This window comes from Ambystoma mexicanum, chromosome 6q (genome assembly GCF_040938575.1).
Source record: "Ambystoma mexicanum isolate Mex_15411 chromosome 6q, UKY_AmexF1_1, whole genome shotgun sequence".
Taxonomy (NCBI): domain Eukaryota; kingdom Metazoa; phylum Chordata; class Amphibia; order Caudata; family Ambystomatidae; genus Ambystoma; species Ambystoma mexicanum.
In genome coordinates, this window is record NC_090937.1 from 36,729,119 (window position 1) to 36,751,576 (window position 22,458).

Consider the following 22,458-nt stretch of genomic DNA (forward strand, 5'->3'; position numbering starts at 1 on the left):
GTGTCCCAATCCGTGGCCAGTATAATTGTCTACTGCACATAACATACATTCTGTCTGAATCCACTGCAATGCCTTTTCCTCCTTTGAGCTGACCAATCATCGGGTTGCCCTGATAACAGATCTACAGGCACTATAAGCTCTAGAGCTACATAGTCTTATATTTTTCTATGTCTGTCTCATAAAAACAGGTGATATCTTTCACAAGTTAAAAATACCACATTTGAAAGGTTACTTTGTACTTCATAATAGTGTTTCACCTGCCCCAAATTTCACCAGGAAATGAAACATGCTGCGCAATACCAACAAAGGGTCTGGGTAACCAAGGTGCCAATCGGACAATCACACTACTAAAATAACAAGTGCACAGCACATTTCAAACCATTCCACAGACAGAAACACTTATCAGTAAATAGTGGCACCACATGGATCATGGAATATGAGAACGAAGAAAGAAACACCACCTTGTCATTTTAAATTTTTAGCAACATGATTTGCTCCCAATTCAAGAAACAAAAATCTGGTGGTTTTTCATGTGTGGAGCAATGTGCCCTTGTAAAACAATAGCATTATTTTCCTGAGAGGTAGACAGCCTGTGGAACATTGGTCCCGTTCAGGTTACCAGCAAATAATTCACGTGATATGCACTTGCCAAAAGTAGAGTCCTGAGAACTCTGAGGGTGCAATGACACACATAGGGCACAGACCAGAAGAAAGGTTGGAGAAGGGAGGTACAGTCCGTCTCATGCTATGCTCCAGACCTCTGGAACTCCACCCCAGTGGCAATCCAGGCTGTTCCAAGTCTCCTTCAATTTGGGAAATAATATAAGTCCTGGCTGTTACAACAACACCTTGGTATAACTTCGAAAATGTCGATCTTGGGCACTCCACCATCTTACATTGCGATCATTAATACTAATGTTTACTTGATGACTTGTTAAACTCTCACTAGCAATGTTTTGCTCTCCAAACTGTACAGCAATCCATAGATCCTGAGCTAGATTCGTTGTTGTTGGCATTTTTCAGCTACAGTCGAAACTGCGCGTGCAACTCTGTTTGAGCTTTTGATTACACTACGAGATAGGACCATTTGTGGGAGCAATGTGCGTCTCCCGTTCCTTGATTTTCCATGACACATCGATTCCAGAAACGTTTGTACTAGGCGATTTTAATTGGGGAATTAATGAATTCATGTTGTACACCTACAATAATCACCATCCACATCTGCAATTAAGAAGAAACATCTTGAAAGATTGGTCTAACACATGAAGGGTCCTCATTTCATGTTCCTGACATGCTGAGAAATAGCATTTTTAGGGGTGCTTAACAAGGGTCAACATATTTTTTTTTCTTCTATTAAACAGAGTATTTCTCAAAAGGGCACAGCAAAAAGAAATTACTATAAGAAATAGTCTTAAAATCCATAGGCATATTCTTATATGAAGTTTACTGGGGCATCTGTTCCTGTCTACATTCATGGCGTACTAGGGTACTGGATTAATTGCCCTTTTGGGATTATAGATTGTAACATTTTCAATATAAAAGGACCATAACAAACAGCCACCATAATGCGCCCATGTCAAAAAGACGTTTCTTTGGGTTTAGGTCAGACTAGGACCATTCAGCAATGTAACTCTATCGAAAATGTCCCTGACTAGAATTGCTACTGATGCAGGTGGGATTGTCTGACATTCTCAGCACTTCATGTCCTGGCCAGAGACCAGATAATGAAAGAGCCAACGCTGAAGGACACGCAACACTCCCAGGGGTTCATGCTTCATGCAGACCTGAAACCTGGCCCAGGTCTTAAGCAAGTGAATCAGCTGTGACTGCATCAATTAAGTCCCTTGCAGACCTCCCTATGGTAAGGAGGAGACATGCAGCGACAGCCTGCAGGAGTTTGATCAACTCCCAGACCACACACAAAGAACTCTGTCATGCAAAGCTATCAGAGGAATAAACATCAAATAAACTAGCTTCCCAAATGCTGATAATCACCTGGAAGACGGGGCGCACAAACCACAACCAAAGATGGAAAGCCTAGATGATGGACAAGACTATACACAGGTTTTAGATTATTTTGCTGATCTGGGTTGCCATTTCACCATATCCACACAGTGATAGACCCCTGATACCTAACGCCCAAACTGAGTGACCCCCCACAAGGCCAGGCCACACATCCTTCTGCAGGGAATACGACCCAACACCAAAACCATCCCAGAGCAACAGAGAAAGGCACTTAATTGTTCAAAATGAAGATGCAGATACACCATCAAATCAAGACACTCTCCAAAATGACCCCTTCCTTACAAATTCGGTTGCTCAATTCCCACTCTGCCAATAACTATATTATTGACTCTCATGACATGATTAATGAGACCAGCTGATAGTTACTAGATCTTACACTGTGTGGACGCCCACCTGCCCAGTATGGATGAGCAGCCAGGCTCAGACTGGCCTTTAGGGCAATCGGGCGATACCCGTACCAAAAATGCAAAATGCTAGTGTAGGCCAGTCAAATGGGCCACTTTTTTGGCCAATGTGGGCCAGTTTGATGAGTTACTTCACTATGCAGCTAGAAGTTTTGACCATTGTTGCGGACTAAGTATTCTTTAAGTATCACAATTTGCTTACATTTTAACGAAAAAACACCCCTTTGGGTACTATTCAAACAGTCTGTGAATAAAGGAATGAATATCCATTTGTAACAGCGGGCCACTTTTTCATTGGTGCCTGAGGCAGTTTTATGGCCCAGTCCGACCATGTGAGCCGCCCCTGCCCATTTCCTCCAACCCCCACAGTTTGAAGACCTCTGCCTTACAGGAACCTGGTTTGGATGCATCCCAATCTTATTTATGGATATCCTACTGCAGCCTGGTTACAATATCATCTTGAAAAATAGGGAAATATTGAGAGGGTGTGAGTATTCATACTCATTTCTCAAATGTGCACCCTCTTTAAAAGAGTCTGATTGGCTGGGCCAATCAGGAATGGGGATTTCTGTTATATTCTGGGAACCAATCCACTGTATTTGCTTTGAATTTCTCAATCCTGCTCATTCCTGCCCATGGAGACCAAGCAAAAGGTTCTCTGCACTTCCGCTGTTCTATCTCTCTCTCTCTCTGCCTCCTTGCAAACTTGCCTTCCTTCGTTGCTACCTGCTGGCTCCACTGCTTGGTATCCCTCCATATTGGGTGCCAAGAGCTTCTGTGTCCATCTGAACTGTCCACAATCTATTTCCTTTGCCCCGCTCCTCAGTACACTCACCAGTTCTTCACTGATCTGGTGCTCCCTATATCGGCACTGTGGTGCACATGCTTCCTCTGCTTCGATTTGGCCAGTGCAGTTCTCACAGCTCTCATTGTTGGCTACTCTCGCTTCTCTGCTTCTGACAATTCATCGCAACTGCCCACTTTCTCCAACGCGATTCTCTTTGGTATGCCGAAGCCATGTCAAACTAGAGCTGTGGGCACTCAGCAGCTCCTGTTTTCAGTTTTCCCTTCTGTTACCCCTGCATTATTTGCCTTTTTTTTGTTTTTTCTTAATCATGCCCTGGAATCGGAGGGACACATTTCAATAGAAACCATCAGTCCTCTTAACCCTCCTTAATGGCCATCTCTTCACTTGGGTCCATTAGGTCAGACTTTGCAGGTTCCTAATGGCCAGGAATGCCAGCCTGGAGGCGCCAAAGCTCAATTAATTGCCCTGCATTGATATCCCTGTTGCCACCTCCAAGGGATTTGAATGCTTCGTCGGTCACTGTTAGGTCTGCCAAGAAAATGTCCCTAGTGGCAGCAGTGATATATCGCGCCACAATCTATGATGACTTTTTCCTTAAGGAGTTCCTGGCTTCACATTGTTTCTGGAAGCATTAGCACAGGCGATCCCACTATTGGGAAAACACATCCTGTGGGTGTACATCCCAGAACACAAAAGGTGTACGGATGTCATAAAGAGCACAGCAAAATTGTGGTTCAATCAACTCTTTGAAAGTTAGAAAGGGATCATGTCATATCATATCACTACGCTCACTCTCTACTATACACCATCACTCAACTAGAGTACAGCTATACCCGTCGATAAATTCGGCCTAGCTGTTCACATACGAACACTACCCCATGAACACCTCATCACTCTAATAAAATGCATCTATACCCCATGACAAACCGGCTAGCTGCACACATAATCGTCCTACAGGCCTAACGCAGCCAGAACCCAGTCCGGGTGTCCACCCACCAGACTGTACAAATTCAACTGATATCTCCACCACCACACCTAACGCTAGGATGCAGCTACCATCAGGCAATTACATCAGCTGCACACATGCTGTGTTGTGCTGTGTTGTGGGGTGCTCCCACGCACCCCACAACACTTTTTCTCTCTACTGACCTGGACTGCGGTCCCCGCGGGTGTTCAACCTACCAGCACTTTGAGATCATACCAATGATATATAGTCGATTTAAGTTTCAATTTTGGAGGTGATCAAGTCAACTCAAAGAGGAGGCAACATTCAGCAAAGGCCCTCATAAAGAGAGACATTTTGGATTGACAAACTAAGTGGGCTTTGTTTCATCTAATGCATAATGGACTGCCAGATGCTGCTCTTACCAATCATAATTGAGAACCACTGGCGTAACAGGGGCCCCCGTAGGCCCTGCGGTGTGGGGGGCCCCGCCAGCACGTGTGGGGGGCCCTCCCAGGACTTGTAGAAAAAAAAACATGTTTTTGCAAAAAAAATCTTTGTTTTTTCTTTTTGAATTCACTTTGCATTTATAAAGAAATTATTTCTGTCACAGAAAGCTTTACTATATTGTTATTACATGTCTACACTGGTCTACATTGTGCAGCCAGTTGGACATGTTTTCATTGTGGCATGGAATTTTTAATAGCAAAGAATTAATGTTCCTGTGCACTGTTGGTGACTTGCATCTATTGGAATGGTGTTACCCTACAAAACAGTTGCAAACACTCTGGCTTTTTAGCCAATTTTTCTCAGACAGTGTGCTGTATGTTATATTAAAATACATATTTCTATCTTTCTCCTAGTGCAGTGTGCGGCATATCCGTTCAGCAGCACGTTTGTACGTATTGTGCAAGTGTGATAATCTAGGCCGGCCCAGAGTGTGCGACGACTCTTGATTTGTTGCTTAGTTGGGGGCCCCCTTAGCATGGCTCGCAGGGGGGCCCCCACATCTTGTGTTACGCCACTGTTGAGAGCATAGCACATTTTGAAACATTTCAGATGTATGTTACATATACCCATTTCGTTTATGAAATTGCTTCTATCGGTTTCCTTTGTTCCAGAAATGTGTAGACTTGACAGGTGCACGGGGTAAGAATCTGTCATTGTGCATTGGTTAACATTTTATTAATAAGTTAACAAAAACTATGTTGAGTGTCTAATGTTTCCATTTTGCGCTTAGAAGACTAGAAAGTAACAATGCTTGAACCTTACCGCACAAATATTAGAAAAAAGATTGACTAATGGTTTCATTGTTTGAACTATTTGGTATGGGAGCGGGCTGCTGTGTTCTGTGGCGTGATTGTGTACTGATGCAGGAGAGGATTGAGCTGGTTTATCTGTTGTTTCATGCATGTATAAGGCCGGGAAGATATCTCAGGGCAGGGGAGTTGCTAGGTCTGGAAAAGACCCGGGGCTACGCTGATGTCGGAACTGTTGGGACTGGGGGCTAGCTAGTCTTTTGGCTGTAGCTCCTGAGATTCTATCCGGGGCTACAACCAAAAGATCAGGGGCTATAGCCCCCTTAGCGCCCCCCTAGCAACGCCCCTGTCTCAGGGGCAACACGTTTGTCTTGAAAGCAAAACAACACATAGCAACACAGGTTCAAATACTGGTATTAATCATGTTATAAAAGAAAAAATATAAGTTGGGTGCCATATGTAGCATTATTTAGCGTTTTTATTCCTCTCCTGAAGATGGAACGTATTTTCCCAAAACGAGTTGAGAGTTCACATGAGCTGCCTCATACGTTGAATGCAAGCACACAAATGTCATAACTCTTCAAGTGTCAATGACTACCGTTAGGACAACATTAATAGCATTCTTTCAACGCCATCTGCTTGGGAGCATATAAGGGCATATAGCCATGCTCGGCTAGGTATTGTCTGGACTCTCTTTCCGTTGTCAAAATAGCCTCTGGAGTCACATAGGTGATCGGTCGAACACCAAAGAACCAGAGTAATCACATTTGTGTTTGAAAAAACAGATGTTTCCATTTTATTTTCATTCAGTCGACTCTTATGCAGTTTTCCAAACCAATGAGAGAGTCCAAGAACTTGAATACGAGCTAATTTTATAACACATATATCGCAACAATGAACCCACTAGGAAGCTGCACCCCCTAATCACCCCTATTTACTGACACATGATAGGTAGCCTGGACTTGATCACACATAATGTACAGATTAAAACAAGTAAAGAAAGCGACCCATAAGAACTGTAATCTGGAACACACCAGCCTAAAGACTGTGGACCAAATGCTCTGAATAAGATGGCACCACTCTAATCTCTTTGAGAAACTCACAGAAAACGGTTCTGTGAATTAACAAATCGTGAAGTCCTCAAAACACCCGCAATGCTATCCACCATCATCTGCAAAGCAATGCACACCTGACATGATACATCGATAACCTTCTATCACCATTTCCCCTTTAATTCACTGGCAAAACACTTGTCTGTGTCTGTATACAAACCAATGAAAATGGAAGAGCTGAAGAAACAGGACAACGAAATCAAGTCATCAAACTTTCTATACGCCAAATCATGTCCATTGATCCTCTCTCAGCTCTACCCCCTAATATTACTCATATCCCCATTTTACTGCAAATCATACGGTTACCAAAATGCTGTGATTCTAAAATGCTACTATTCCTTACCATGCAGGGTGTTGTGTTGGTTACACAGTCCATCACGCTTGCTTGTCCGCAGACTCGGCTGGCTGTACACTTAAAACCGTGTGGGCCAGATTCATGGAATACTTTGCACGGTTCAAATTGAATTTGCACTGCTGAAAAGTGACGTTCCACTGCCGACACAAACCCTGATTCATGGAACCTTGCACAGTATATTTTTGCATTGCAAAGTCAGGGCAAAATCAGTGCATAGTAATTTTTGCAGCTCAAAATGACTTTGCCCGGACTTTGCACAGCAAAAGTGCCCCTTGCACGATTCATTGAATCAGGATTTGTGTCGACAGTGCAAAGTCACTTTTCAGCAGTGCAAATTCACTTTGAACTGGGCAAATATTCCATGAATCGGGCCTTGTGAATGTATAGGCAGTTTAGGACGACCAACAGTAACCCGGCGTTCACTTTCTAGGAGATAGAACGAGACGGAGAGTGGCCTGCGAGAGTGCCGCTCATTAGAGAGGCTAAGTGGGGGGAAGGATAGTTAGGCGATGGGAGTTACTGGGCTGTCTCCGCATACATGGGTGGGGAGATAGGGCACGCATGCATGCTTTTTAAATCTGAAGTGACTTGTTTACTGGCCGAATTGTGCGCATTTATGCTTTCGGTTTTCTGTAACTCCCTGTTATCGGGCGGTTTTCTGTAACTCCCTGTTATCGGGCGTGATATTTTGCGATAGGAGGTGATCATGTAGATCCTTTATAAAGTACTTTCACCCACTGGCCCAACTAATTGCCTTCACAAACTGAACCCTCACCATTATGCAGAATCCATTTTTCTGGTAAATGGGTACAAAAAAACAGTATCACCCAGCGGTTTAACCACATCTCCCCACTTGGGTTGAGCGAAAGTTGGCCAGAGACAAATTGGCAACTCATTGTTGAAGTGAATTTGGCATCAGAGTCTCTTTCTGATTGGCACACATCACTGTGATGAATCCAGGATACAAAGTAGAGGCCAGGCACTGAGTTACATTTGATTGACAACTCACATTCTCTCGCAAGTCAACGCAGTGGTCGAAGGAGCCACCCTTCTCCAAACATGCCTCCCTTACAAGAAAGCCACTAAACGGTTGCAACCGATTCTACTATCGCCTCCAAAAATACCTGACGGAGGCTTCAGAGCGATACAGTATACGCAGCTAGATTGGCCCACAACCTGAATAGACAGGACTACATTCATCCCTGGTTAAAGACCCTCCACTGCCTTATGCTGGTTCCATGGATGCAATTCTGAATATTATCTGCAGTCTTAGTCTGCACAAGGCATTCTTGAACCGAAGCTACCCATAGAAACTGGCCTGTCAACACACTTGACCAGAACCCTTCACGCAACCACATTTTGTGACATCTGAAGGGGAAAAAAAGCGTTCAAGCGAAGCCTTTGTGTTAAAGGGACCTAAGCTTTATAATGCATTTAAATGATCCTTGGGAATGCAGAAGACCCGCCTTATATTAAGCCAGATCGGGAAGAGTACTTACTGTGTGAAAATTCTAGAGGAAGACCGACAGCTTCCAATGAAAGGACCACGCAAACGCCGGCCCAGAAATATGCCACACCTCAAACATTTCTTATCGGTTAACCTTAGGGTATAGCCGGCAAGGTGGCAAAGCTGTCAAATGTGAACAGGAAATGTGTGCATAGGGAGACCTCTAGTTTCGCCGCTCACAGCGGGAAAATCAATAGAGAGGAGGAGTCATCTTGTGAATTTCTTGGGGGGCACAGTGCCCATATTTTATGGAAGTGTTAGAGCGTTCTTGAGAAGTGTGCCGGCCTGACTCTGGATCCCTGGTGGTCCATAGGCACCGGGGCATGCATACACCGGGTGCCATTGCAATGGGGCATAGCAGAGGTGGATGTGGGAGGTGAGGACCGTTATTGAAGGAGAGGCATGGTGGGAAAGATGCATTCGTCAGCTGCTGAGCATGCATATTCGCCAAGGCCCGCGTGAACGAAGGCAAGTCATTCTTTCCACAGTGGTGTGAAACCACAAGCATAGTTATCATGCCGTATCACACAGAGCGGTGAAGAATCGTAAATCAATTTTCACCAGATTCGAAGCACAGTCATTTCACAGGCCCTACCACCACCTTTCCACCAGCTGCCTGCCCCAATTGAACTACTATATGACACCCATTTACAGGAAAGGGCTGTTCTTAGTCTGCCTTCTGAATCCCCCTGACTGCAGTGAAGAAGATGGTGGAAGGATGCCCGAGTTTTCTTTCAGTGTACCCCCTTCTGGAAACCTCTTCAGACCTTTGCCACCTGTTTGACATGATCCTATTGCCTTTTGCTCCGCATTAGGGCAAAATGAAAGCTAACGTGTACTACTTTTGTACAGTAATACAAGTGTGTCTTTACATGTATAACCCTCTATGGAGTAAGACAAGTGTGTACAGCAACAAGATTGCACACAATGCATAAACGACTTGTGCAAGTGGCACAGTTGTCTATGCAGTAACAGTGGTGTGTCAACTGCACCAAAACTGTGCATTGTAACGCAAGTGGCTCCTAATTAACATAAGCTTACACCCTGCAACCTAAGAGAAGGTGTGCAGAGTAAAATACTTTGCCTGCGGGTTGACGGAACAGCTTGAGAGAAAAAATGAACCCCATAAGTATCTCCACCCTTGTTTCATTCAGACCGTTAATCCAGTGACACTGGTTTTCTGGGCCCGAGGGTCACATGAGGTAACAGTATGATAGTCTGAGACTATTTATATAGCGCCTATACACAATGTGTTTCAAAGCGCTTCAAGACAAGGGAGGGAACAAGGGAACATACAATGACATTCCTACAGGTCATGAACAGTAAGGATGGGAAATTAACTATCGTACTTGGCCTGACGACATTTCAGATAGTGCAAGAGCTAAGACATAGATGAAGAAGGGAGGGGGAAGAGCTAAGACATAGATGAAGAAGGGACGGGGAGAGTGGGAAGGAAATGGAAAAAGACAGCTTCCCATAAAGTAGGCCAACCTCCCTAGCTTCCAGCCAGCCAGTGACATTTCATCCAAATGCCAAAGCAAGCTTAACACATGATAGTGTGGTTCAGGGTGGTAGAAAGAACATGAATGCAATTGTTAATGAAAAGACAAACACATCATGACAATCAACTGATGTTCACTCATCAAACCACAGAGATTTTGAGACATTCCCAATTATAATCTTTTCAAATCAAATTAGCAAAACAGACTTTTTAATGACTTTGTCTTTTACGCCATAAATAGTCCTATTATGACGTGGTTTGTCTAATGGTTTGAATCTCTGAATGACAAAGATTAATTTGTATGCACAATACTCCTCCTTCCGTCTCCCCTCTGACAAACTTATCACATTCACAATAGCATTCGTCAATCTAGCCCCCTAAATAGCCTTGATGAGTCAGAAACTCAGATCGTTCTGTGCTAATCCACTCCCACAACCTTTCCTTTGAACTTCAGGCTTACAATTTATTTAACAGAAACAAGAAGCAAAACAGAACCTTTCCGTTTTCCTGCAGCTCAATTCCTGTACCAGTGCTAGATCTATCAATGAGGAACTGCCTTTCAGCAGGAGGTATGCTTCCAGTGCTCAAATAGTGTTTTCAGGATGCCTGGATCCCACCTCCACTTGAGAATGTTTACATTTCTTCATTTCCTATAGTGCTTCATTGCACAGGAAATCCGGAAATAATGAAGTCAATAATCAGGAAAAATTAATCAACACGGAAATCTGCCTGGAATTATTTTGTTTTGCTACTAGTGATATGTTTTCTTCGGAAGGAAGCGGTCTTATCAATCAATAATGCCTTCCTCAAAAAAATCAACCTCAGCACTAAAGCAGCAGTCAACCATTCCATCAAAATCATCAACCTCAGCACTAAAGCAGCAGTCAACCACTCCATCATAATCATCAACCTCAGCACTAAAGCTGCAGTCAACCACTCCATCATAATCATCAACCTCAGCACTAAAGCAGCAGTCAACCACTTCATCATAATCATCAACCTCAGCACTAAAGCAGCGGTCAACCACTCCATCATAACCATAAACCTCAGCACTAAAGCAGCAGTCAACCCCTCCATCCTAACCATAAACCTCAGCACTAAAGCAGCAGTCGATCACTCCATCATAACCATAAACCTCAGCACTAAAGCAGCAGTCAACCCCTCCATCATAACCATAAACCTCAGCACTAAAGCAGCAGTCAACCCCTCCATCATAATCATCAACCTCAGCACTAAAGCAGCAGTCAACCATTCCATCAAAATCATCAACCTCAGCACTAAAGCAGCAGTCAACCATTCCATCATAATCATCAACCTCAGCACTAAAGCTGCAGTCAACCACTCCATCATAATCATCAACCTCAGCACTAAAGCAGCAGTCAACCACTTAATCATAATCCTCAACCTCAGCACTAAAGCAGCAGTCAACCACTCCATCATACCCATAAACCTCAGCACTAAAGCAGCAGTCAACCCCTCCATCATAACCATAAACCTCAGCACTAAAGCAGCAGTCGATCACTCCATCATAACCATAAACCTCAGCACTAAAGCAGCAGTCAACCCCTCCATCATAATCATCAACCTCAGCACTAAAGCAGCAGTCAACCATTCTATCAATCAAAATCTCACTCAGCGACCTCAAACTATCAGGAATCTCACCATCCAAGAAACAAAATGTGATCTCTTTGATCTAGTAGACACTTTCAATATCAAACATATTGGAGAGGGAGGATAGCTCAGGGGCAACACATTTTTCTTGGAAGCATGACAACACAGCGCAACACAGGTGTGAATCCCGTTCCCATGCTTAGAAACCACTAACATTTATAATCGCTATTGGTCCTATCCACATCAGAGGCAACACTCTCGACCTGGAATTAGTGGCTCCCAAAATGCTAACTGGATACACCCTTTACATTTATACTGGACAGACCATGACTTTCTATTTTTACTGGGTAGTGAGCACCCATTATGGCCACCAGAATTCAACCAATTCTGTTGCTCTATCAAACATTGTCCCTTTGGATGCTTGGTAATAAAGACCCCATTACGCTGTTATCCACTTCCAACCCTCTTCTCATATCAGTATCCTGCTTCACAAACTAAAATGCAAACTCACTAATAATGCCAACATGTGCCCACTGCTAAAACCAAACCAACAAAACAAAGCAGCTACAGACCTTGTTATATGTCAGAACTCACCAACAGCAAATAAACCATACCAAATGAGAACAGCGTTGGAGGAAATCTTAGCAACAGAAGAATCCCACCACTCTCGGATCTCATAATCACAGCAAAGACAATCACAAACAGAAGCCTCCAACAAGAGCAGATGTTGATGAGCACAGCATCACCCCCTACCAGTTCCCACAGCAACTGCATTGACTAATAAATGTAAAACAACGAGTTATTCACTGACAAAATCATTAAGTTTCTGTGCAACATTGATGTGCACCCACCCATCACTGATGCCTCCATTATCCCAACATGTCATTATTGGAAAACATAAAGTCTTTGGAGTAGTTGACTCAGGGTGCCTCGTTTTTCTCCTGCTGCCTCGTTTTTCTCAACAGAACCATCAGAGGGATCCATTTTGGAAATAGCAGGAAGAAGAAGGTAAGAATGGAATAAAAAAGAAGGGGGACATTCTCCCTTCTCTCTTTATAATTAGACAATTAACTATGGAGCCACTAACAAATCGGAGGCTTTTAATAGACACACATACCTGAAACTAGGCATTAGAAGTGGTGTAATGCCACTAAGTTTTTACAACATTTAATTGGGAAGGACATCCTTGGGCTTGATCATAGAAACTGAACACATTCCATCCAGAGTTCAAACTCCATTTAAGTAAGTATAGTGGCAAGTTCCTAGAAATTGAACACATCCCAGCTGGAGTTCGTAACAGAAACTCCATTAAAGGTAGAACCTTTAACCTATGGAGAACCATGAATGACCACTGAGCATATTTAACCCATTGCAAAATGACTAAAAGGGCATAGTTCCTTAACACATTGGGCCTCATTACGAGAATGGAGGTAGCCATGGAGCTATTAGCTCCATGGCTGCCTCCGTTCCGGGCTCCATTACTGGGTTCCTGCAATGGGGACTTACCGGGTTACTCCGACATAGGAGGTCCCAGTAATTCCTCCTGGCATGGAACCCATCCCCATTCCCATTTGAGCCCCCATAGGGCTCAATGGGAATGGGGAGGGAGGTAATAACGGACAGATTACATCTGGCCCGTTATTGCCTCCCTCTTCCCCTTGCGGGACCCGGATTGCACGCCTGGAACCAGGCATGCGATCCGGGTCCTGTGATGGGAAACTCGTAATCGGCGCTCCCGGAATGAAGGGGGCCGGTCCCGTACCGGCCCCCTTCATTACGGGAGCGCCAGCTTTATAATGAGGCCCATAGTTTCCTTATCAGAACAATAGGAGACAATAGACAGGCACAGGAAGTACTAACATGAGAGGGCTCTTAGCAGAGACATATAGTCTCGACATCAGAAACTAGACATTAAAAATAGTTTGGTGACACAGAGTTTTTTCCATATTATTCTACAGAATCAACTTGGGAAGGACATCTCTTGATACTGAATACACTCCATTTGAAGTTACTACTAGAAGTCTCATTAAGGTAATAACCCTGAACCATTGTAGATCCAAGAGTCAGTAGGACAGACAATTTATAAAGGGCAAAATATCATGACACATAGTTTCCTGTTTTAGGAGACACTGGAGAGACACGAGATGGACTTATACCATCAACGACCAAGTTATATAGATTATAATAATCGCTAGCTACAACCAACAAGGCTTCATTATTTGGACATTAAACGGAGGAGCCTAACGAGAGAGGATATTCCTGATTGGAAACGTTGGATTTTCTGACACACCAATCAGGTAACTCATGTATATGTTAATTGGTGGGTTTTAAGATCCTCAATTGGGATGTTATTAATTACAATTTCTTTGGAAAGTAGAGGAGCGATTTCACATACATACCATTTTGATTTTTGTAGGAAGCATTTTTTAAGCTCACATAAGAAAACCCTGGAAAGGATCTCCCTAAACAGGATGGAACACAGGTGATTATGAGATCTAGAATCATGACATACAAAATGAAATTATGTTAATTAAATCCAGAGTAACTCATACTGTGATTATTTACTGTAGATTGGAACTTTAAAATCAAGAAGAGAGTAGACAACTCCTGAAGAAGGGGTTGAGTATACCCCGAAACACGTAGAGACACAGGACAAAGATTGAGCACTTGTAGAGTTATTGCCGAATGCAAGATCACACCATATTCAAGTCTTGAAATTGTCTACTCAATTGTGAGAAAACACACATATGTTTGGTGAAATATTCGGGGTGAAAACTATTGCAAAATGAATAAATTACGTATCTTGTAAAGTAAGAGATTGATGAACATTTTATGCAGTAAAAATACCTGATCTAATTTACAAAAAAGTTTTGAGTACAAATGTTTTTTTGGAATTTGAAGCAATTAATTTAATCAATTACAAATTGTTTGTTGATACAATACAAATCGGGTGTGCAGGGGATGAGAGAGTTCCACAGGACTGTGGACATCTGTTGTTTTCTGTATTATTGGAATACGTAACAGACAGTCAGTTATTAACTTTGTTTCGGTGATAGGGCCATAAAATTACATACCAACACACATAGATTACAATCGAATTACCATACCCAGATACCCCAGGGTTAGGTGCACTATATAAATGAACACATGAATAAACAAATACATAAATAATCAATGTCCTTCCATACAATTATTTGGTGTTTCCATTAATCACAGTGTTGCACAGCTTGACTTCCGGCCCATTGCTCAGTTAAAGATTGATTTAGGTTCCACGTGCCCCAGGCCAATTACAATTGCTCTCGGTCATTATCCCCAGTGGTGTTGCATTAGTGCCAGATATCACAAAAGTATGGGGCCTGGTTTCAAAGAGATACGCCATATTGTAATGGGAGTAGGGGCTAATTACAATCATACTATTGGATGTTTGAAAGTTGATGCCCAGGGTGCTATTGGCCACTCTTTGATCCATGAATTCTATTTTGAGAAAGTCGCAACCGCTCTCCCCGGGTAGAGTCTGATTCAATTTAAGATGGCCTCCTGGGTTATGAATGAATGGCAGATACAGTGCAGAGACAGTTTGTACATTCGTTTTTGAGTGCATCCCTGGATTCCAGTTGGTTTGGGCCAGTTTGGGAACACTGTGCAGATATACTATGCCCATCTTCAGGCCGCCCCCTCACCTTGCTGTTAATCAAACTCCTAGAGCTGTAATATGCAAAACCTGAGGATAGGTATAACAATAATGTAGGGAGATCTCACTAACATCCTCACAGTTTCAAGATTATGCCTACGAGGTTGACACTATCCCAGCCTCCATCTTGAAGAACATCACCAAAGAGAGATTCCTCTGTAAAATATTATCAATGCCTCGTTCACTCAAAACTCCTTCCCCAATGCACTGAAATCTGACCAGATTCTCCCCTCCCAAAAAGACACCAACATTCACCCCTAATGGCCTAGAAAGCTATTGATCCATCATTTGCCTACATTTCATTGGAAATATCATTGACAAGACCACCCGGTCGAAGCCGGGAACAAAAGGCCAGGTTTGCGGAAGGCAGTCCATGAATGCTGCCCCCAAAAGGTCCATCTTTTGTTTATGCCCTCTTGTCTTGTCCTTGGCCTGCTGACAAACTCCACCTGCCTCCACCACTTAACCTGAAGTGGCCCCACTGCCTCCTTCCAAACTCTCAAGGCTGCTAACCCGGAAGCCCAATGTTCTGCACATCACACTTCTGACACAGGCTTAAGTGCATCTGGCTTCCAGGAAGGGGGGATAGAGACCATTAACAGACCGCACTCCCCAACTACATTTATAGATCATCCAATCGAGAATGCTTCAAGATGAACAGTCCAGCCTCAGAAACTGCGTCAATTAATCCTCAGTGCAGGCTGTTGAAAAGATTGGCACCTAGACATCACAAGGTTGCATAGTAATGTGCGAATGCCACACAAAGTGCACCCCCTCCTGAGTTATCTATATCTCTGTATCATCCCTTTCTGACACCAACATCATAATGCACTAGAATATCGATAACAACGTGCTGTATTTGAAAGAGAACTGTACTGATGACACTGAGTGGCTGGAGCACTGCCTCTACTTCTTTCAAACCTGAAGGTTGAGTGACTACCTGAAATTCAACTCAACCAACATGGTGTTCATATTCCTTGAAGACATCACCAATTGCAGATAAGTTTATGGATGGCGAACAGGGATGGAACTGAATGTCATAAATGATATGATAGGTTATTTATAATGTGCTTAATACCCAGAGGTTTCTAAGTGCGGACTCTGGGGATTGAACCTCTGTTTCTCCGTGTTGCTTTGCTTCCAAGGCGAGCACGTTGCCCCTGAGCTATCCTCCCAAAATCACTGCCAGCGCTTAGTACCTCATATTGACAATTACCTGTTGCCTCACCTTCAGAACACACATCTCAATGAAGACATACACAGCCCGGGAACAGATCTTACTCCTCCACAGATTGAAGACCTTCAACCTTAAATCAAACTTCAGAACTGTCTCTCAAGAATTTTTGCTTGATCAACAAAGTCATGGCAACACCCTCTTTTCAGGTGTCCAGCTGAAATCGTGGTACTGCTGAAAGCTGTCCAGCATGCAGTAGCCCATATATTTGATACTTTTCCATATCCTTTCCACATCCAAGGAAGTGTGCTCGTTAGTCCTGCAAACCCACATCACTTTCAAGAAATCAAAGAAAACCTGTATGTCCGAGACACACAGTTCCTGGCTTAAAAACTCACTATTTTATAAGGCCAATGGAACACTTGGAGCATAGGCATGCCAGATTAGAATCCAAGCAGTGCAAGAAGAAGGTTACAAATCAAGCATTCAGCGGCTACTTCCCTGCACTCTGGAAGGCCAGACCTACAAAAATGTACATGGCGCCCTACCCTCTACAGGTCAGGAAGGAACTGAAGACCCTGCTTTTCCGGTAACACTAAAGTGACTGATGATAGGATTTAAACAAAGTTGCTTCCTTAACTTTTACACCCCGCCCTCCCTTCTTCTTTGTACTCATACCCTGCTTGGACATCACTATGCTGCTTCCCGGCAAGAAACGCACTATATAAGTCAACTGCATAGAATATATGTTTTAAGCCCTAGACTAAACGTGCTTGACTGGATTGATGGCTTACATGATTCAAATACACTTTAAACCACTTTGAATTAGAATTGTCTATTTATAATGCACTCAACACCAAGAGGTTTCTAAGTGCAGACACAGGAATCGAACCTGTGTTGCTCTGCATCATCTTTCTTCAAAGGGGAGCGCATTGCCCCTGAGCTATCCTCACGAGAACAGTGAAATGCCTAAAAGGCAGACTCAGTAGGGGTTTTTAAGTGAGCCTTTACAGACCCAATCTTCCTCATGGATCAATTCAAACGAGTTTGCCCCATAGGAACATGTTGTTTGCAAATACATCTGATGAATTATTTCAACCTGTAAAAGTCTTAATATCATAATAATATCACACAAAATGAATTATAAGCAACAAAAAAGAAAACAAAATCCACATTTTTATATTCATAGTTATGGAACCTGTGTTACTTAGTTATGGATTTAGACGCATCTCAACACTCTCTAGTGCATTAGACATTTTGAGATGATCATTAGTGCAGTGGATTGAGACATAATCGAAAATATCTGTATTACGAAAAGAATATTGAAAGAACTCTTGATTACCAAAAAATAGCGTTACAAAAGTGGCAAACCAGAACCTAAGAGTCATTTGAGATTTCATAACTTTGAAAGCAGTACAAAGTGTCCAGGACCAGTGTCAATAAAATTGCAAAAGCTAAGCTGGGCAGAAGGGGGCTGATTGAGTGCAAATAGAATCAAACAAAAAGACAGCCTTCATAGATGCATTAATGAAAATCCAAATACGTTGCATCTGTAGGTGTATTGCATTTAGCTACAGTGCTGTGTCACCCCAATCCTTTCGGCGATTGAAAGGGAATTTGGATGCAGTTAGTGTCCAGGTGAAAATCAAGATCAAAGTGGTTGATTATCATAGCCTGTGTTGGCCAATTTACTTTTAAATTGTAATGAATAACTCTGATTCATTTGGAATCCAATATGTTATGTTTCTCAGCATAGCAAGAAAAGGGACACATTTGATGTGGTGGGCATGCTTTTGAAAAAAAGAATCTTCCCTGCGCAAACACACCTCTGCTCTAGCTTCTTGCCTCTTCCTGGCATCTCTACCTTTGCCTCTGCTACATGAAATTATAACCCTCCTTATATTCCACAGAACTCTATTCCTCCCAGGTTTGCAACATGTACATCTGATAGAACCGTATACAATCTGGTAAGTCTTCCTCTGTCGTGGCCTTCAAGATAATTTAAAGTCTTGTTGCTTCTGTTGCAACCATTTGGCATCAATTGTTTTTTGGATTATCTCTTCATATTGGATATTTACAGGGATCTATATCTATAACCACCACTTTCTACAATCTCTTCTACTGATTTCGTTGTCTCACTGGCTTGGGTGATTTGTTATTGGAACAACAAATGAGCGATCATATCAATTACAATATGCAGGACCACTAACCATCTTGTTATGGAGTGTCCACTCATACATATGCTTTCATCAATATTGTGGCAAAAAGACCTGAGGCGGCAGGTCAATACCACCCCAGGTAATGCCACTGGGGCCGTAGTTACAGGCCTGAGAGTAGCGAGGGCCTTAACGAAGCCCCGGGGTCATTATCGTGGGCGGTATTGGCCCACCGCTGACGGTTTTATAGCCATTAGTACCCCAGCCCGTTAGACTGGGGTACTAATGGAATTGTTTTCTGTTTTGAAACGCTGCCGCGTTGAAAAAAATGGCGCCTGGAAAGAGAAAACGTAGTCCATTTTCCCTTTCCATGGCAGACATCGGGAACGGATGCGCTGGGAACAGAAGTGTTTCCAGCACGTTCACTCCAAAGAGAAGAAGGTAAGTGGGGTTAGGAGGGTGGGAAGGGGATAGTTTGCGAGGGACGGGGGTGGAGGAAAAAAAAAACTTACCTGAGTCCCCGGCGGGGCATGAAGGCAGCCTCCAGAAATGGGGAGGCTCGGAGCAGGGATTGCTACGTTTCGAGCATTCTCGTTGGCTAAGGGGCTGCCACGCCCCTCACCTGGAACAGAGTACCCAGCACGCACTAACATACACGGGAATACTGTATGGTATGGCTCGGAAAAGAGCCAATCCACACATATTCCCGGTGCGCAGCGCGTGCCGGGTACTGATATGGCTTATCAGGTCTAGTGAAGCTAAGATCAATTGCCATGAAGTGGGGACATTAAATTACGCAACTGATCATGTTTATATATTTGAAAATGTTGGGAGATAGTGAGAGATAGGAACATCTCTTATAACTGTTGTATTGTTTTTGGGAGGGAAATGGAATGCCCAATTGTAAGGAAAAAGATGTTGACTATTCAGAATCGCTGGAACAGTTTATAACTCACCTTTCTGTTAAGGAAGTGCTAATAGAATTAGCTACTTTGGGGGCTCACATTATTGTTGCCTCTCTTTATTGTATGTTATTCATATAGTACTACACTGGACATGAATACTTTCAACATTTTCGAAGAATATTTCACTGAAGATTTCCCCTGATATAAAGATTTATTTCTATGCAGAGTTGTAAAATCAAACCTCCATTGTAAGATTGGCATGTTAGCAGGCTATTGTAAGCAATGTATCTGGTTGGGGCCTGAACCACTATTTCAAAGCCTGCTGTTTGCATCCCAACACTCTTCATCAATGCTAGGTGTCTTCCTAGGCTAACATTCCACCTTGGCAGTGCTTCCTCCAAGTCTCACGGTACCTTCTCTGGCTGTTTTATTATATGTCTACATTAATTTTGTGATTTTGCCATAGTTGAATGACACTGCAGTCTGTTGAGGGGAGAAATGTGTGTGTCAAATGTATTACATGTAAAGAGTGTTCCCTACTACAGTGCACTGTGCATGATATTTCATCCTTATCATGTTAAAATGTCACAAATCAAATGTCTTTCTCTTAGCAAATGTTAGTTGTCTGAATCAGAGAGTGTTTATTTGTGCAGCTATGTTACACAAATGACCCATAAAGTGTTTTCTAGTATTCTGCCAGATGACAAGTCCATGTGCAATATCTATTATGCAGATTCAGTTAAATGTGATGAAAGGGCAGGCACAATAAAGTTCTTACTAAGTGAAAATGATAGCATGGCCATTGTTTTCTGCATGCATCTCATTTTAAAGTGTCCATGCACCTCGAATCTTGTAAATCCGAACTGTGTTTATTCAGATCTCAGTTTTCAAAATAAGAGATCGAGAGGTCCGCTTTTTGGTAAAACAGACCCACCATTAATCAGTAATTAATCAATTAGCCTTGCTGAACAGCACAGCTGTAAGAATTAAAAGCATATATCCTGGTATTGAGAACACATGAAATCCAAGCCATTACATTCCAAAAGTTGGGTTTTCATGAAGCTGCATTATTTATGAAGCAGACAGTGTCACAAATCATAGGACTGTTCCTTTAGTAACGCGGTTTTAAACAACCAGTTCTCCACATCAATCATGAACATTTGACTTAAGAGGGAGCAATAAGCAAATATCTATTATATGTCTTCTTCATGTCTTGTGGGCTCAGAATATTTATTCCGAACATTTCTCTGTTAATGAGGAACGCCAATAAACATGCAATGCACAGCTTTTGAAAACAAAGTAAATGGGTTTGATTTAAAAAGTCCGATTTAAAAAGTACCAACCAATAAAACCATATTATCAGCTATAATTGTTTAGCTCTTTACAGGATAAAAATAAAAAACATAAAAATAGAGTTGAATTCACAAAACAGCTCTGCATCACCTGCTTAGTAATATGATCTACTAAAATGTGTGAATTATTAATGAATTCACACATTGTAATAATTCTAACCATATAAGCTACTACAACTTGAAGGATGTTAACAGATACTGAATTATACTTCGGTTAGAAAATGGAAGAGTCATTTTGTTCCAATTCAGTGATAATTCTGGAGGGGGTAGAGAAATGCATTCCCTTGCCGCATTGCAAATTACAGCGGACCAATCAAAATTAAGGGAATGATAATTGGGACTATCAGTATCTTAAGAGAACCTATCGTAGACCTCCCCCAATTAGAAATTGCTGCATCAAACAATGCTGCTGGGGTGGAGTTTATCAAGTATTTAAGGTCAAATACAAAGGAAGTCCAGAAAGTCCTTGGGAAATCTCTGGATGAAGGTAGCTTGCTAGACAGAAACAGTGCTGATTTGGGTCAAATCTTTATGTAGCTGGTGGAAATGTTCCTTAAGAAGGTGTTTTATAGAGAAAGACAAATGCAGAATCCTTTCACAAGACAGAACCATATTGTCTGAGAGGAATTTTGAAAGCAAGAGACAGACTGGAATCACAGATTATTTGGCAGAGATGCTTTGGAGCTGTTGATGATCCCACCTGGCCTGTCCTTTTGAAAAGACAAACCAATTTTCAGATTTGCAGGGATTGATAGAGTTCTTGACCTGTGAAAACTATAGTCTACATTACATGAGAAATATTGAATAGAGTTGTATTCCCCTTAAAGGGAAATATGGAGAAGATTATTGCGTCCAAACTATTTAAATAACCAGTATAAATGTTTCGAAATAATACTGATCGCAAAAGAAAGGCCTCTGCATTACATGAACTCTTCATGCCAACTGCTGGAAATCTTGATTCCTGTTCTGTCTCATATGTATACCCTAATACATGTTTGACCCTTTAGATGAATCAGTAGATTGTCAAGAGGTTATTTTCATGCATCAATATGGCCCGGCGCTAGTTCCTGAACAACTGTGTGAAAATATTTTCTAGGTATAAAAAAGGCTTGTTAGCTATAATTGTCAGAAAACAATCTTTGAAAACTCTGAGATATGTGATATGTAACATAGATCTGAAATAGTACAAAAATATGCAGAGGTGGAATGAGTCGAGGAATGCATACTATATGTGTATATTTTAGCAGTATTAAATAAGCAGCAAAATCCAGGAACTCCAGCGACCCTAAAACAAAACCATTCAAGACTAGATAGCCTAACCACTGTGCACAATGGCCAGCTGTTTCAGAATACATTCAGAAGTGAACAGTAATATATAATACAGGCCTGTACTGCGCTAGCGCCCTAGGCAAGGCTCTTACCTTTCCATTCTTCAATCGTATGTTCTCTTTCATCCAGCTGCTTGTCGTAAATCTGGGGAGGGGGCTGCTGAGTAAAAAAAACATTGATAAGGAGAATGGAACTGTTTCAACCTTTCTACAATGCGCATTTACACATTGGACTTCTATCCCAACCCACTGCGTAAGGCATAGGACTTTTGTTATCTGAAATATCAATAGAACAATGGAATGTTACGTCAAAAATACCAACGAAAA

The 22,458-nt window shown here is 42.3% G+C and overlaps 1 protein-coding gene across 15 annotated transcripts in view; it reads right to left on the reverse strand.

Moving 5' to 3' along the window:
• The window catches only part of MAPK10 (mitogen-activated protein kinase 10), a 928,972-nt gene that overhangs the window by 51,130 nt on the left and 855,384 nt on the right, over positions 1-22,458 (reverse strand). For 8 of the 15 annotated variants that reach the window (XM_069630429.1, XM_069630427.1, XM_069630428.1 and 5 more), the window contains one exon: positions 22,225-22,288. In XM_069630429.1, the coding sequence (XP_069486530.1) occupies positions 22,225-22,288 (64 nt within the window). Of the gene's footprint in view, positions 1-22,224; positions 22,292-22,458 lie in introns of all 15 variants that reach the window. The other 7 variants (XM_069630418.1, XM_069630420.1, XM_069630423.1 and 4 more) reach the window with 1 other exon arrangement.